The sequence below is a fragment of the Vombatus ursinus genome, unplaced genomic scaffold (genome assembly GCF_900497805.2).
Source record: "Vombatus ursinus unplaced genomic scaffold, bare-nosed wombat genome assembly UNPS02014841.1, whole genome shotgun sequence".
Taxonomy (NCBI): Eukaryota; Metazoa; Chordata; class Mammalia; order Diprotodontia; family Vombatidae; genus Vombatus; species Vombatus ursinus.
In genome coordinates, this window is record NW_020954619.1 from 11,582,528 (window position 1) to 11,600,745 (window position 18,218).

Genomic DNA, 18,218 nt, shown 5'->3' on the forward strand with positions numbered 1-18,218 from the left:
GATGCCAGATTTGGCAATACTAGTGAAACTGCCACATTTGTCTTTTCTATTGTAGCTCATGTGGAAAGGACAATTTCAGGTACTGTATGTGCTAACCTCTTCCTGGACATCGTAAAGAATCCAACAAAAACAAACTTAAAAAAGTATTTCCGATGTGCAAGTCTAGCCAAGCCATTATTTTCTCTTAGAGATTTGTGTTGTTTGACAAGTAACTCTTTGTACTGCAATTCTGTGGCTTTCAATAAAATGCTATAAAATAAAGGCTATTGCTTTGATGGTTTTTTTTGTTTAATTATATTATTTATTTGTAAACTAGGAAGATTAATAATAGGAATGGAGTGAGACTGCAGATGTGCAATGCTTTTTCATTAAAACTATTTTTAGTAGTAAATTAAACACAAATATGTTTCCATTTGTATAAGGTTTTTCTGTGCCAGATCAACAAATGCTCTAATGAATGTATACTGACATTTGTTCCATTTTTATTACAATTTCCAGAACAGACTTGTGAACTTTAGGAAGATCATAAGAAATAAGTAATTGTTATAATAGTATGTGAAGCTGTGCTTTTTATGTAGCATTTTGTATTTGTATAGCTGAATAATTTTTAAAAGTCTGTTACAGATGCTAAAATGTAGCATTTGGTGTACTATATTAGGGTAGCATTAGAATTCAAAAAGTGTGATGCAAACAAATGTTTGCTAAAGCTAGATCCAGGATAGCCGAAATATTGCTTTAACACATGTTAAAAGTAGAACACTCTATTTGGCTAGATTTAATTCTGGACTAAGTTGAGTAATTTCTAAAGGCATTCCAACTTTGATCAACCACAGCAAGAAATTTTAGCATGCCTGTGATGTGCCAATGCATCTGTAAATGTGTCCCGAGGTAGAGGAAAGATAGAGAAGCCAAAAAAGAAAGCAAATTTGCTGTACAGTTAAGGAGCAATCATAGAGTGAAAATGGAAAGTGTTTTGTTTCCCTAGGAGCTCTTTTAGATAATTGTTGAGCTTCTGATGTCTAAAATAGCCTCTGTAATTCTTCATTCATGAATGAAAGTTGCTTCACTTGGGTCTGGGAAAACATTTATGTTTTATGGCCAACTCAAGTGATACTTGTTGGCCAGAGTTCATTAGATTCTTTACCTTCTTGCTTCATTTCCGTATGATAATACGTGGTTGAAAGTATGAGTATGTTTATTTGTTCAAAACAAGTGTCTTAGTTGCTTAAGATGAAGGTTTACATGAAAATATTTTTTATATATTTGTGAGTTTCTTGGGGAATAGGGTAATATCATAGGAGATAATTTATTTTGTTGGTTTTTTTATTGTTTTTCTTTTTTTTTTTTTTTTTTACTACAGAGATACAACCAGACTAAATATAATTTTTTGGTCATAGTTTGCAGGGCAAAAAATGAGCAAAGAATAAGCAAATAAATAGCTACTGGCTTCTATTCGATACTCTTGTGCATGAATTTAAGATTATTTCTCAGGATAAATTCCACTGTGCTGCTTTGGAAACTCAGTTTTCCTGTACACATTTACTGACTTACAGCTCTTTGAAATAATGCCGCTATAACTTCCCTAGACATTTTCTAAAAATAAGTTTTAAGGAAAGCTTGCTTGGAAACTGAAGGCTAAAGTGTGTGAGCTGCACTAGATTTTTTTCTACCTTGTGTTGTATAATTCCTGATAAGTGATACTGTTTTCCAGTTATGTGTCTTTTAAGTTTTTCATGACTTGCTCTTGGCCTTTTGGTTTTTGTACATATTTGAGTATGTATATTTGAATATATATGGATTTTAAGTCTTGTTCATCTTTATGGTGTACTGTTTTGTTGCTTTAATAGAATGTCAGTTCCTTAAGGCCAGGGACTGTCTTTTTTTTTTTTTAGGCAATAGGGGTTAAGTGACTTGCCCAGGATCACATGGCTAGTAAGTATCAAGTGTTTGGTCTGAGGCAGCATTTGAACACAGGTTCTCCTGACTTCAGGGCCGGTGCTCTATCCACTGCACCACCTAGCTGCCCTGACTGTCTTGTTTTTGTCTTTGCTTAGTGTTTTGTGGCAGCCTAGTGTAGTGGATAGATAGCTGGTTTTGGAGTGTAGAAGACTTGGATTTTAGTAATGCCTTTGATATGTATTGGCAGTGTGACACTGAGCAAGTTATTTAATGTATCTGTCAGTGTGTCAGGCAACTCTTTAATTTAGATTGCGGAACAGTTGCCCATTTTTATTGGTAGAGGGGTCTTTCTCACTGGAGTTCCTTATACCAATTAAAGCATAAGTCTCATTCCTCCCACACCTAGTGACTGGCACAGTGGTTTGCACATGGTAGATGCTTACTAAATATTTGTTGAATTGAATTACATTAGATTGTAAACAATGAGCTGTGTGAAAATGGTAATATAGCAGACAGTGATAAGTAGGTAGGCATACATAACTGAAACTTCACAATGCTGTTTTTATTCATTGATGTGATTTGGACATCTCCATTGATAGTGCTCTCAGTTATTTGCTCTATTGTGGAACGGGTATAGCACAGATAAAAAAATTTTAAGACTTCACATCATCTTAAAATAAAGAGAATAGGACCTATTTTTACAAAAATATTTATAGCAGCTTTTTTTTTTTTGTGGTGCCTAAGAATTGGAAATCAAAGGGATGCTCATCAATTGGGAAATGGCTGAACAAGCTGTGGTATATAATTGTGTTGGAATATTATTGTGCTATAAGAAATGACAAGCAGGATGATTTCAGAAAAAATGTGGAAAGCATGAACTGATGAAAAGTGAAGTGAGCAGAACCAGGAGAACATCGTACACAGTAACAGCAATATTGTGCAATGAAGAACTGTGAATGACTTTGCTTTTCTCAGCAATACAATGATCCAAGACAATCCCAAAGGACTCATAATGAAACATGCTATTCTCCTCTAGAGAAAGAACTGATATTGTCTGAATACAAGCTGAAGCATGCTGTTTTTCACTTTCTTTCATTCTTTTGTTGTTATTGTTCCAGTCTTGTACAAAATGACTAATATGGAAATTATTTTTACATGATTGCACATGTATTACCTATATTAGATTGCTTACCATCTCAGGGAGGGGATAGAAGAGAGAGGAAGGGGTAGAATTTAGAACTCAAAACTTAAAAAAAAACCCCAAATGTTAAAAAATTGTTTTAACACGTAATTGGGGGAAAATAAAATATTATAAAAAATAAAAATTGTGTTGTCAGAAAAAAAAAACCATCACATTATCTAGTAGTTTCAACCTTCTACTTATTGAATCTTTTACTGGAGCTGAGAAAGGACCATAAAATTGATTGATTTGAGCCTTTCATGGAATCCCATATCTTTTTTTTTGTAAATTTTTAAAATTTTAAACTTGAATACAAAATAAGAAAAGAAAAGAGAAACAGACTTAAATACCAAAACTAAAATAATATAAAATAAGAAAAAAAAAGCTTTGCCATGTGCACCAGCAGAACATGAGAGAAAATTCAAAATATGTAGCAGTAAATTTCCATTTCGAGAAAGCCCATATAATAAATACTACCCGTTGTGTTGAGAGTTGTCCATCTTTGCTTCCTTGTAAGTTTTCTTTTGTTCTCTGCTTTACACTTTTTACTTTGTTCTTTTTTCCCCCTTCCTCCTTTAACCCCCCCCACTATAATTAAGTGCACATATATGGGTATATATACATGTATACACATACATATCTATACACATACATATATAGACATATACACACAAAATATGCATATATACATATTCATATATATACCCGTATGTACATAAACTATATCTATAACCATACTCATATATAGACATATACATTCATATGTATCTATGTAAGACTATACTATACTTATTTGTTCTCTGTTTCTCTGAGAGTGGAAAACCTCTTCCTTTATAAGTCCCAGTTTTTCCATATTTTTCCAAGTATACCAACTTGTCATTTCCTATACCACAGCAATATTCCAACCTTATACTGTCTAGTTATTTTAAATAGTCCAAAATAACATTGATGAATATGGCTGAAACATAGTATAGTTTCCCTATTTATTCTCTTTTGATTAAATCTATTTTAGCCTTAACTTTGAGATCATGTTTACCATCCCTGCTCCTTTTTCCTTAACAAGTTCTACTCCTGATCTTTAGTTTATGTTTGTGAGTATCTCTTATTTCCTATCCGTCCTGACTCTTCTACTTTACTTCTACCTGCTACCTTGCCCTGCTATTACTTAACCTACTCCCCCCCACCACCACCCAGGATCCCTCCCTTATCCTCCCATTTCCATTGATCTGAACACCCTTCTATACCCCCCTTTAATCTATTCCCTCACTCTGTCCTCTAAAGATCCCTGCCTTATCCTCTCCTTCCTCCCTATCCCCTTAGCATTTTATTTCTTTCTGAATTTAGAAGACTTTTATACATACACACATACATATATGTATATATGTATACACGCACACATATATAGTTCGCTCTTGAACCTATTCCTAATGAAAGTAGGTTTCCAGAACTACCAGCCCTCCTCCCCCATCCAGTTCCCTCTGTGTCTGTTGTTTTTCTTTCATTTCATTTGTATAAGATAATAATTCTTTTTTAGCTATTCCTAAATGGTTTTATTTTTTAAAATCATATCATACTCAAATCTACCCCAATCTTTCTTATGAACTAGCCAATTACTAATAACAGTCTTAGATGTATGTTTTACATTTCCTCATAAAAAAGGTAAACATTCTGTCCTTATTGAGTCCCATGTAATTAAGTTGTTTTTTTTTTTTTTATATACCTTATATTTCTCTTGGCTCTTCTATGTCAAATCTTCTATTAAGTTCAGGTTTTTTTTTTTAAACAAAATCCTGAAAGTCTGACAATTGGTTTAATGCCTTTTTTTTTTCATTCAGGATTATGCTTAACTTTTCTGGGCATGATATTTTTGGCCAGAACTCCAGTTCTTTGCTCTTCGATATATAGTGTTCCGAACCTGTGGTCTTTTAGTGTTGCCACTGGTAGCTCTTGTGTCATTCTAATTGTGGCACTGCCATATTTAAATTGTTTTTTTTTTCTTGTTGCTTGTAATATTTTATCATTGATTTGAGGGTTTCAGAATTTGACTATGATATTCCTGTTGGTTTTCCTTATAGGATCTCTTTCAGGTGGTGATTGGTTAATTTTTTTTTCCCCTATTTTCTCCTTTCCCCTCTTGTTCTAATGCTTCAGGACAATTTTCTTAAATTATCTGTTGTGTTATTGTATCAAGATTCTTAGCTTTCAGGTAGTCCAATTATTCTTATGTTTTGGCTTCTTGATCTGTTCTCCAGATTAGTTGTTTTTCTTATGAGATTTCACATTCTCTTCTATTTTTTCATTCTTTATATTTTGTTTCATTATTTCTTGGTCTCATGACTTTGCTGGCTTGCCCTTACCCAATTCTGATTTTCAAAGGGTCATTTTCTTTCTTACGATTCTGGTTCTCTTTTTCTACTTGGTTGACTTTCTTTTCATAGTCTTCTTATTTTTCTTGGATTGCCTTTATTTTTTCTTTTAATTTTTCTTCAGTTTCTTTCATTTGATTTTGAAAGTCTTTTTTAAGTTCTTCTATAAATTCTTTTTGGGCAGGTGACCATTTAATGCTACTTTTTGGGATAGAAAAGGGTTTCTTTGCTTCAGTATCTTCCTCTGAAGACAAACCCCAGTTTTCTCTATTTCCATAGTAACTCTTTATGGTTGGATTCTTTATCCTTTGCCTGTGCATTTTTTCTTTGCAGCAAATTATCTTTTGTAATCACCTCTAGCCTTGCGGTATGGGTGATGATGCCTCTGGCCTCAGGTCCTCCTTCAGTTCTCCCCTCTGGCCTGTAACTGATACCAAGACCTCCAGCCTCCAGTAAGTGCCCACAGCCAGCAGTGTCCCCATCCCACTGCTTCTGCATTCACCAGGTATGTCTTGGTTCCTTCTTGTCCAGGGCATTTCTGTGGCACAGCTGGATCTGGCATTCCTTGTCAGCAGACGTTCCCTCAATCTTCCCAGGTTCAGATGCCCAACTTCCCATACTGTCCCTGGAGTAAAAGTTCCTATGGCTGGGGTTGAGGCACACTCCCAACCCAGATAATCTGAGTGCTTGCCTCTTGTTGTTTAAGTGGAACTAGCCTGGAGGTGTTTACTTTTCACCGGGCCAAACCTTGTCCTGGGATTTTTCTTCAGATCTTTTCTGATTGTCCCAGGATGGTTACTGTTCTGCCCCTACTCTTATTTATTTTTACTGCTCTGAGTTAGCCTTGAGGTGCTATTTTATTTTGTGGGAGTAATTTGGAGATCTTGGAATTTTCTGATTTACCAGAATCTTCTTCCAATCCCCTGCTATCTTGATAATTAGAGGTACTAATGAGCAGTGAAATGGCAACTAGACAGGCCACTGAAGGGAGGAGGTTAAGAGGCCAGGGCCTGGTTAATCTAATTGTGACTCAGAAATGTTGACTATTCAAGCACTTAACCTTTTTTGTGTCATGTACCCCTTTGGTGCAACCTATGGTCCACTTTTCAGAATATTTTTAAGTAATTAAAGGAAATGTTAAATTTCAGTTAGAAGTTAGTGAAAATTCCCATCTAAGTTCAGAGACCCCCTGAAATAGGTTAAGATTCCTTGCTTTAGTTCCCAGGTATTACCACATTGCTTTTCTTACCCAAGAAATCCTTTTCCTGTAAGTTTTATCCACCTGGCTGCCAGCATTGTTCCAAAATTCAGTATTTGCTAAACATGTTTGGGGCCATGGCTTCCAATGCACTGATTAGTAACATGGCTTTAAGATGAGTGTCCTGAACACATAGAACCAACTTTCATTTATCCGGGAGCTATTTTTTTAGTTTGCAGAATAAACAGGGGGCAGCTAGGTGGCGTAGTGGATAGAGCACCTGCCCTGAAGTCAGGAGGACCTGAGTTGAAATCCAGCCTTGGACCAAACACTTGACACTTACTAGCTGTGTGATGCTGGGCAAGTCACTTAACCCCAATTGCTTAAAAAGAAAAAAAAAAAGAATAAACAGGCTGTTTACTCTTCTCCTTCTAGTTGTTTCTTCTTTGTAGCATTTCATTGCTCATGAACTCCAGAGTTTTTGGTGTTTCCTTCTCTCAAGACACAGGTGACTACCATTTTTGTTTCAAACTCCCGATTCCTAAGAGTGTCGTTTAATAGTCATAGGAAAAGGAAGTTTTAAAAAGCATGCATGTTAAAAAATACACATGTCAATGAAAGATTGGGTGAAGTTGCATATATTGATGACAATCAAGGTAAATACCATCAATATCTTCAATCTTACCTATGTTTTTGCCTGAATACATCAGGATTCATTTTTCACTGCCTGCCAAAAAAGTGCTATGGTATATTTTGGGGAAAAAAGTGCATTTATATTTTATTTTAGTGAAACATAGGAGTTTTACCAGTTCTTCCTGATTTGATCCCCAAGGGTGCATTTCACTTCTTGTTGGAGGAGGTAAATTGATAAAGTGCAGAAGATGAGTCTGAAAGCCATGTAGCATAGGCAATGTCCAGCTTTTGTATTTTGGACATAAAAGTGGTTTACATCTATTCTTAAGATTCAATATGAGTAATAATGAAAATATTCTGCTAAGTTATAATTTCTGAGATTTTTGCCAAGGAGTCAGTACTTGATATAATCTGTCTGTAATGGAATTTATGGCACTTGGTTTTTTTGACACCTTGAAGAAAAATTGGATGAAGGTGCCCCTGAAAGTTGTAAATGTTAAGTGTACTATGATGATTGCTAAATTTAGTACAAAAAGCCATGAAATAGAATGTATTTTTCCATTCAACACAAAATTCAAGTAGCGAGACTTAAAATGAAGGGCAATCAATTTTTTGTTTTGTTGGATATTATAAAGATAATGAATTGTTGGTTTTAGTGATTTTGAAGTGAAAAGATTATGTGAACAAAAATAAAGCAAAGACTCCAATTAAAAGGAGCCCTGAATTAATTTCTCTGATCCTGAACCAAGCACCAATACTATTTTTTTTTACTGACTCAAAAAAACAAAAACAAAACCATAGCTGTACAAACAGTTATATTAGTCTCACTGTGATTTATGCTGGAAACATCTTTATCCTATGAATTATGTTCCTATTGTTTTTCCCTTTTGTTGCTATTTGTTTCACCTCTAGCTTAGGTTTTCTCAATTGATAGCTGGGCTCTAAGCTCCTGGTAGGTTGCTTTGTGATTCCTCTAGTAGCACTATTTTGGTTGTTGTTCAATCGTTTTTCAGTTGTGTGCAACTCTTTGTGACCCCACTTGGAGTTTTCATGGCAAAGATATTGGAGTGGTTTGCCATTTCCTTCTCCATCTCATTTTACAGATAAGGAACCTGAGGCAAAAAGGGTGAAGTGACTTGCCCAGGGTCACACAGCTAATAAGTGTCTGAGGACAAACTTTGTTTCTTTTTAATTAAATTAATTAATTAATATTTAGGCAATTGGGGTTAAGTGACTTGGCCAGGGTCACACAGCTAGTAAGTGTCAAGTGTTTGGTCTGAGGCCAAATTTGAACTCAGGTCGTCCTGACTTCAGGGCTGGTGCTCTATCCACTGTGCCACCTAGCTGCCCCTCTGAGGCCAAATTTGAACTCGGGCTGGGTGCTGATCCAGGCTTAGTGCTATATCCACTGTACCACCTAGCTGCCCAGTAGTACTACTACAGCTTGTTTGTTTTCATTTTTACCCATTTTTTACTCTCATCTTTCATGAAAATACTCATGTCTTATTTTGTCTTACCTGTGGTTCTTTTTTTTTTTTTTAGCTGGGCAATGGGGTTATGTGACTTGCCCAGGGTCACACAGCTAGTAAGTGTCAAGTGTTTGGCCTGAGGCCAAATTTGAACTCAGGTCCTCCTGAATCCAGGGCCAGTGCTCTATCCACTGCGCCACCTAGCTGCCCCTTAACCTGTGGTTCTTGAAGATTGTGTCAACATGTAAAGATTTTACCAAGATGATAGACTATGTGTGTGTGTTGTCTAGTCCAGTCTTTTGTCAAGTCTTGTTTCTGCCTTCACGTCGCCCTCCTGTAATTCTCCTTTGTTTCCATTCATACATCCACTACCCTGGTGCAGGCTTTTATTGCCTCATATCTGGACTATTACAATAGCCTTCTGGTTGGTCCCATTGCCTCTCCAATCCATCCTCTACTTAGTTGTCAGAGTATCTTTCCTAAGGTGCAATTCTGACCATATCATTCATTTTCACTAAGAGGCAGTGATCATATCACCCCTATGCTCAATACTTCACTGACTCTATATTACTTCCAGGATCAAATATAAAATCTTCTGATTAGCCTGTAAAATGGGTCACAACCTGCCCCCTTCCTATCTTTCTAGTCTTCCATTTTACTCCTTTCATATACTTTATGATCCAGCTACCCTGGCTTACTTCTTGCTCCTCATATACAATATTCTACCTCCTGACTCCATGTTCCCCCACCCCCCATGCCTAGAGTGCTTTGCCTCCTCATTTCCACCCCTGAATTCCTTAGCCTCTTTCAACACTCGGCTAAAATCTCACCTTTTCAAGAAGCTGTTTCTATTCCTCCTGTCTTCCCAACTACTAGTGCCTTTCCTCTGAGATCACCTTCCATTTACCTTGCGTATATTATGTACATAGATAGTTGTTTGCAGGTTGTCTTCCCCATTAAAATGTGATCTCCTTGTGGGTAGGGATTAGGTTGTTGCCTTTCTTTGTATCCCTACTGCTAAGCACAGTGCCTGGCACATAATAAGTGGTTAATAAAATTTGCTTGTTGACTGACTGAAAACCAGCTTAGTGAAGTTTGGACTGCACCACCAGTAGCTTGTCTGTAGAGTGATTCATATTTTTTGGCCACAAGAATTCTTAAGACCAGCCATCTATGAAGTTGAAGAAGGGTTGCAATCTACCTTAGTGGAGATTATCTTTACTGATGAAATTACAATTCCATTAAGTGAAACATTGAAGGAGCTGATGTCACATTTCTTTAAAAGTGCCTTTAAAGAGTACAACAATGTGCTGTTGATCCATTTATGGTTTTTCTTTAGCACTATGCTGGGGAGCCTCTTAACACCAACTTGTAATCATAAATCCACACGTTTCTGTCGCGCCCTGTTGCACGTGGTCAAAACGCTTTGCTTTTTGCTTATAACAACCCAGTGAAATAGGTTGTACATCAGCATTTAGTGCTGAGAAGACTAAGTCTCTGAGGGTTAAAATGATTTGTTCAGGATCACAGAAATATCAGTACATGAGGTATGGAATTTGAATCTTGATCTCTTGATTATTTTCCCTCACTTGATTCAATGCATTGCGCTCCTTTTGTTTGCTTTGCTATTCAGATTCAGCTTGTTAGAATCAAATGGTTTGCTTCTTCTTGCACACTTGGGCCTCACACCATACCTTTTGAGACAAATGTTATTCTGCCAGAAGGGTATGATGAATACTCAGTGATTGTAATCATACCTCTATTAGCTTAGTTCTAAGGGATATGGAAAACTCATGTAGAGTTAACAGGGCAACCATAGAAATAAATGACAAGGTAAAATGAAGAACCTGGGAGGACAGGCACTCTTAACAAGTATGCTAAGGGAGAGCACAATAATTTTATTTTGTCATGTTGGTTGTTATTTTATAGTGCCTGTAACCAGCTGTTTTTTATATCCATTAAGGACACAATAAGACAAGTGGAGTTTAACTTTTAGCATGAAAGATTTAGGTTAAAATGTTATGAAAGTGGCAACCCATTTTCCTTAAAGAGTGATAGATTTTTAAATCTTATAATAGTGATATGAAGGGAGAATATATCTCTGGAAGCCATCAAACACAGGATTGATTTTTTCAGTTGTTTAGAGCAGGTTTGTAGTTTAAATGCCATGATAATAATAACTGACATTTATAAAGCACTTTAAAGTTTGCAGAATGTTTTACATATGTGCCATTTGAGCCTCAAGACAATCTTGTATGGTAGATACTCTAGGTGTTATTATCCCCATTTTATAGATGAGGTTGCTGAAGCTCAGAGGAGTTAAATGACTTGTTCATACTTACATAGGTAGAAAGTGTTAGAAGTTGGCTTCACTTTCAGTTCTTTCTGACTCAGAGCCTAACGTTTTGTCCATTATTGCCTTTTAAGGCAAGGGAGTAGCCTTTCCAGTGTTCTCACATAATTCTAACCTTTGGAATTGTGTGCGTGCTGATATCCTGAAAGGGCCAGCCAGCTACGAATAACCTGTGTGAACTGTGATTCTGTGAAATTTTTTTTAGTTGATATGGTTCTTTCTATGGTTATGCGTTCTACCCTGACATACCAAAAACTTCTCTTGGCATCTTGGACATTGTGTTAGTGGGAGCAACATGGGTTGGACACAGATGAAGGAAAATTATTTATGAGACATTTGGCAGTTTGGTTCATAGTAGCCCTTCAGAATTAATTTTTACATCCTAATGGATTCCAAGAGTGTCTAACAATCCACTGAGGGATTCTGGTCAAAGGAAGAGAGAGTAAATGGCATCTGAGCAACTAAATGACTTTTCTGGTGAGTACCTGATGTCTAGTATTTAAATTATCTAATTTTATAGTTAGTGATAATTGTTTAATGATGTCCTTCCTAACCTAGACCAACGTGAAAATTTCAAATGAAAAACCCTTCAGTTTTAGTTGTCTAAAAATTTCATTGTAAGAAATAGACTTGAAAATTTAAAAGTGATTTTTTTCCCCTGCCTAATAGGACAGCTTGGTAGGATCTCTCTTCTCTACTAAAATGTATTCTAAAATTAAAAGAGAACTCCTAGTAGCATTGATGTTAGATAAGGCCTCATCCATGATGTGGAAAGTATATAGGCATTATCAAATAGTCTAGTGAAAAAAGCTAACATAGAGATTGAGAGTAGCTAACCTATTTTATATCTGTGTAGAAAATGTTGACTGAAATAAACTCTCTAAAAAAGTTCCTTAATACCACTTTTAGAAGAAAGTTTTTGGTAGGAGTTGCTCCAAATGATTATTATTAATCATCTTAAGTATCAGCTCAAGCTTTAAAGTTTTCAGTGTGCTTTACATATTTTATCTAATTTGAACCTCATAACAGCTATGTGATATAGGTACTATAGGTGTTATTGTTATCTCTGCTTTACAAATGGGAAATAACTGAAGCTTAGAGAGGTTATGTGATCAGTTTGGATACACAGCTGTTAAATGTCAACAGCAGGATTTGAAAATTTCCTGACTCCAATCCAGAATTTTACCTGCTAATTAAAATGATTGTTTCTGTCTTGTTGTATTTAATTTTTAATAAACAGTTTTATTAAAATGTGTTAATTTGGTTAATGTTTGGCAACTTTGTTCTTGAGTGACATGGTATAAATGTTAACATAATAGTTTCCTCTCAAAGTCTTACTGGAAAGTGAACAAACATAAGTAATTTTATATAAGAATAACTTTACAATGTGCTTTTTAGTTTATGTTCATCACTGAAAGCCAAATTGTTTATATCTGTAAGTGATGTTGACAGAAGTTGTATGATAAATCTCTAGAGGTACAATGGCCGATAGGTTTGAAAACTTATTATTTTACACTTATAGCAAGGAGCATTATAAAGTTTAGGATATTTGTAGTTAATGGTGAGATATTTGCCTTGGTTTATTATATACAGATTAGTAGAAAATTTTTTATTTCATAGTTGGACAGTGGCAGTTTGTTACCCTCTTGTCCTTGCTATTTCATTTTTATGATTTGCTTCTCAAATAATGACTGACATGATGGCTTTCTGTTTTAAAACACTTCATATACACTAATTCGCCTGATTCACCCAATAACTCTGTGAGATAAGCACTCTAGATATTATCCCCTTTTAGCAGGTGAAGAAACTGCTATGGAGAGTTTGAATAACTTGCTGCTGATCAGGTAGCTAGTGAGTGAAAGGTGGGCTTTGAATCTGTCTTTGAAGGCTAAATTCTCAAGTTCATACCTCTTATCTCTAAACCGTTCCTCCTGACAAGGAATTTCACTTTCGAAAACCTTGTCGTCTTAAAACTTGAGTGAGTTCTGTTCATTTTCACTAAGGGTTGTCTTTTTATCCTTAGATAATCATGGGAGTGCTTATATCATGAAGAAACTAAATATTACTAAAGGAATTCTATTTCTTTTGCTTAGTTATGATCAAATATTTATTTTATTGCATTTCCATTGAGGTATACATCATTCATAAATAGCCGTATGTTATTAGCAAATCAAAAGTTTAGGTTTGCTTAACTGATACTTTTAATTTTAGATTATTTATTGATACCTTTATTTGCCCGAGTACTTAGGCTCAAAACTTGGAATTTTCCTCGATTTCTCCTTTTCCCTCATTAAGTTCAACTACTAGGTCCTATTGCATTTTTCCTTTAGAATATTTCCCCTATTTTTTTCAATAGTTATTGCTACCAGCATACTCCATTTTTTACATTTTTTTATTTTGAATTTATCAAACAATGACAAACACAAACATTTCCATATACAAAGGACAGAAACAGAGGATTGTATATGTATATGAAACTACCAATCTCTCCTATTTACAGATCATTAAAAAAAATATATATGTAATACATTCACCACATTACTTCCAAAGCTGTTTTGCTTATTTGTCTCCCCCTAATCTTCTTTCTGTTCTCTTCTGTTCACTTAAAAAAAACCAAAACTATTTAACACTTTAAAAAATTTGGATATGTTACTATCTATCTTCTTTTCCTTTTAAATCTCCCCAAATCATATCAAGATCATTTCCTGGTAACAGACAACAAACAAAAATAAATCCACACACTGACCATTTCTGAAAAGACATGTTTCATACTGCATCTTGAGTTCAACAGCTCTTGTTCAGAAGATGGGGAGTATATTTCATTGGTTCTCTGGAATCAAGCTTGGTCATTTCATTGATCAGAATTCTTAAGTCTTTCTAAGTTGTTTTTCTTTACAAAGTTGTAATCATTGTATTAATTGTCCTTGATATGCTTACTTCAGTCTGCATCAGTTCATGCAGATCTTCCTATACTTCCGTGAATCCGTACCTTTTGTCTTTTTCGTATGGCATGATATTGTTCCATTATGTTATTATGCCACTTTTTGTTTAGCTGGTCCCCATTTAATGGGCAGCTCTTTGGTTTTCAGTTCTTTGCTCCTCAAAAAGTACTGCCTATTTCAATTTTGATCACCTAATGCCTCAGTTATTTCCATATCCTCTTATCTCATTTCTTTACATCCTCCTTCTAACCCATTCTGTATACATTGATTGATATTCCTAAATCTTTTAATCCTGTCAGTCCCTGCTTTGGGAGGCAGGGATACTTTTCAATTTTTGATTTATTATTTAGTTCTTTTTAACATTCTTTTCTTTTAAAATTTTGAGTTCCAAAATCTCTGGCTTCCTCCTACCCTCCCCACCCCCACTGAGAAGGCAAGCAATATGATATCAATTATATATGTGAAACTATACAAAGCATTTTCACATTATTCATATTTGAAAAAAAACAAGAAAAATAAAGAAAGTGAGAAAATTATACTTCAATTTACATTCAGAGTTCATCACTTCTCTCTCTGGAGGTGGATAATGTTTTTGCATCATGAGTCCTTTGGAATTGTCTTGGATTCACTGTTTTGATCAGAGTAGCCAAATTTTTCACAGTTGATCATCATTACAACGTTGCTGTTATTGGACACAATGATCTCCTGGTTTTCTCACTTGACTTTGTATCAGTTCATATAGTTTTTGCCATGTTTTTCTGAAACTACCACCTCATCATTACTTACAGCATAATAGTATTTCCATCCTAATCAGCTTATCCAGCCATTCCCCTATTGATGGGCATCCCTTTAATTTCCAGTTCTTTACTACCACAAAAAGAATTCTATAAATATTTTTCTGCACATAGGTCCTTTTCCTTTTTCTTTGATCTCTTTGGAGTACAGCCCTAGTAGTGGTATTGCTGGGTCAAAGGATCTGCACAGTTTGATATCTCTTTGGGCATAGTTTCAAATTGTTTTCCCGAATGGTTGAACCAGTTTACTCTTCTACCAGCAGTTCATTAGTGTACCTATTTTCACTTATCCCCTACAGTATTTGTCATTTCTGATAGGTGTGAGGTGGTACCTCAGAGTTGTTTTAATTTGCATTTCTCTAAACAAGGGTGATTTAGAGCATTTTTTCATGAGTATAAATAGCTTTGATTTCTTCTTCTGAAAACTGTCTGTTTATATCCTTTGACCATTTATCAATTGGAGAATGGCTCTTATTTTTTTATAAATTTGACTCAGTTGTATACTTAGTATATATTTTAAAAGTGAGGCTTTTATCAGAGAAATTTCCTGTAAATTTTTTTTGATATTACTCCATTGTCTACAATACCTTATAGCAAAATATCATTTTCCTGATTATCTTTTTTAATTATTTCTATTTGCTTTGTTTGAGATCATGGTTGCTAACCTGATGCAAGGATGTTTATATTGTTATCTTTGTATCCTTAGAACAATGCTTTGTATGTAGGAGATGTTTAATACGTGTTTGTCGGATAGAGTTGCTGAAAAAAGTTGTAATGTCTCTCCTTTGCCAAATAAAGTCCGTAGTCCTTAATTCAGTATTCATGGTTTTCCATAATCTGCTCCCAGTCAATTTTTCTAGTCTTATCTTTTTATTTCTCTCTACTTTATTCACTTTGGTCTGTTTTTCTCCGGGGCGTGCCATGTACTTTCCCAGCTGTTGCCTTTGCTTGTGTTGTTTCTTCTGCCTAAAATTACCTTCTTTTCTCTACTCTGCTTATGGATCTATTTTTCATGACTATTTCCAACACTAAAGCCTTTCTGTTTGCGCTAAACTCTGGTGATTTATCCTTTCTCTAAATTCCTATATTGCTGTTGTCTACATTTTTGTATAATATTTTATGTGAGATATGATTACAAAATAGTGGTTCCAGGAACCAGTTTCCTCTTACAGTCGGCTTATTAGGTGTTTTATTGTTATTTAGTTTTTTAACGTGTGTGTGTGTGTGTGTGTGTGTGTGTGTGTGTGTGTGTGTGTATAAACATTTTACCTACCCAGTTAGATTGTCAGCCTCTTTTGGGCAGGGATTTGCCTTTTTGTTGCCCCACGATAGTGCACACATTTAGGGTGCTTAAGAGATAGTTTTGATTGAATATTTATGTTCATATGTGTCTCTCATAAAGATATATTGCTACTTTGGGATGAAATATTTGAGGTCCACATTGCAGAATATGCAAACCTTTTATTAATATTTATGAATAATTATTTCAAAAAATACAATTGTGATATTTCAAATCACTGAATAGAACAATGTTTCACCAGTAGTTCCACAAAACACACATTGGTGGTCTTTTCCAAGGGTTTTCTGTAATCCCTTGTGAGGTTTGTAAACCACTGTTACTGATGAAAAAATATTTGGGCAAATTATTTCCTGCAGATGAATTTTCTTCTCTCTGGTATGTGGTTCCAGGTCTGTAGTGGTCCTGGGCTTAACTTTACTTCATTCATACTCTGGAGGAAAGATGAAGAAATTCTGGGTTAGATCTGGGTAGTTCAACAGCCTACTTGGGTTATGACCTGCACTGATGTTAGGACAATCTATTTCTGTGAGACCACAGATCCATTGAAATATTGAATAATAATAACACATTTATATTTACTTAGTGTCTAAAGGGTCATAGAATATTTTCTTAGTTCTGTGGGGTGGATAAGTAGTGAAGTATTATTATTTCCATTTCATAATGAGGAAGCTGAGGGGTTGTGATTTTTCCAGTGTGGATTAGGTGGGAATGGAACCCAAGTCTCATTGACTCTTTATCTAGCCCTTTCTCCTAATCTGCTAATACACTCACTCCTCAAAGCACCTTGTTTTCATTTTGTATATATTCTTGTTGTCTCCTATTAGAATGTCAGTTCCTTATGAGCAGGGACTGCTTGACTTTTGTAATTCTTTCCCCAGTGCTTAGCACACAGAGCCTGGCACATAGCAAGTGCTTAATATGTTTTTATTTATTTATTGATGACCTGTGCTGTCCTTTCTTTGATTTTCTTGGGGGCAGATCAATCAACAATTAATTTATTAAGTGATTAAAATGTGCCAGGCACTGGGATGTAATACAAAAATGAGGCACTTGTCCTCCAGAAGCTTATATTTTACTAAATCCTGAATTCTAGGTGGAATTTGTCTCAGGTTTACCTTGGAGCAGAAGCAAACTTCTAGACTGATTCTGTAGCACAACTATTATATAAAAATGCCTCCAAACTTGAAGTGAACCAAGTCTACATCATAGTCTCTAATATATTTCTATATGGGATCGCACTGTTCATATCTGATAAAGTACCAGATTACCTAAGAACTAACTGACCCATGGGAATTGGTGATGTCTTCCATGTCATTCTTACTTTGTCATTTACTTCATGGTAAAGATTAAAATGGTAAATCTTTACCCACTTTTTCACTGGCTGAAGAGTAGTTTTATGTTTAATATATTATATATTTAATCTCCACAAAACCAAGGAAGGTGGGAATGCCTGCTCATGTTGAATCTGAATCCTCCTTTGGACAGTACTTCAAGATTTCTATGGCCATTGGCCTTAGAGTGTATTTTATTGTGCTTTATATAATTCACTTATGTATACTTAAACATCATTATTAACATTACTGAGAAATCAGTGAGTTGTAGAGCTGAAACAGAATCTCAGACACATCTGGTCCAGTCCCACATTTTACAGCCAAAGAAACTTAGGCCTGGAATGGTTGAACTGCTCAATCAGGACTAGAATCCAGGCCTTGAAACTCTTTAAAGTGTTCTTTCCATTATGCCATTCCACTTGGTATGTTGTACTTTGTAATTGGTATGTGTATATACATATTTTTTTTTCTGTATTTTTAGGATTCCCCTTTTACAAATGCAGGAATGGGTTCCAATTTAAACCTTTTGGGTGAGATAGAATGTGATGCCAGCATTATGGATGGAAAGTCCTTAAATTTTGGAGCGGTTGGAGCACTGAGTGGTATGTTAATGCTAGTGCAAAAATGATTACTTTATCTTATGATGAATATTTTATTCCTAATTAAATGCTGTGACTTAGTATATAATTCTTGAAAAACTTAAAAAAAAAAGAATAATCCTATTTCCTAAACTCATAGTCCATTCTTTCCTCA

At 35.2% G+C, this 18,218-nt stretch overlaps 1 protein-coding gene across 3 annotated transcripts in view; it reads left to right on the forward strand.

Annotated features, from left to right (window-relative positions):
* The window catches only part of TASP1 (taspase 1), a 274,462-nt gene that overhangs the window by 25,579 nt on the left and 230,665 nt on the right, over positions 1–18,218 (forward strand). For all 3 annotated transcript variants that reach the window (XM_027840257.1, XM_027840258.1, XM_027840259.1), the window contains exon 5: positions 17,947–18,067. In XM_027840257.1, the coding sequence (XP_027696058.1) occupies positions 17,947–18,067 (121 nt within the window). The remainder of the gene's footprint in view (positions 1–17,946; positions 18,068–18,218) is intronic.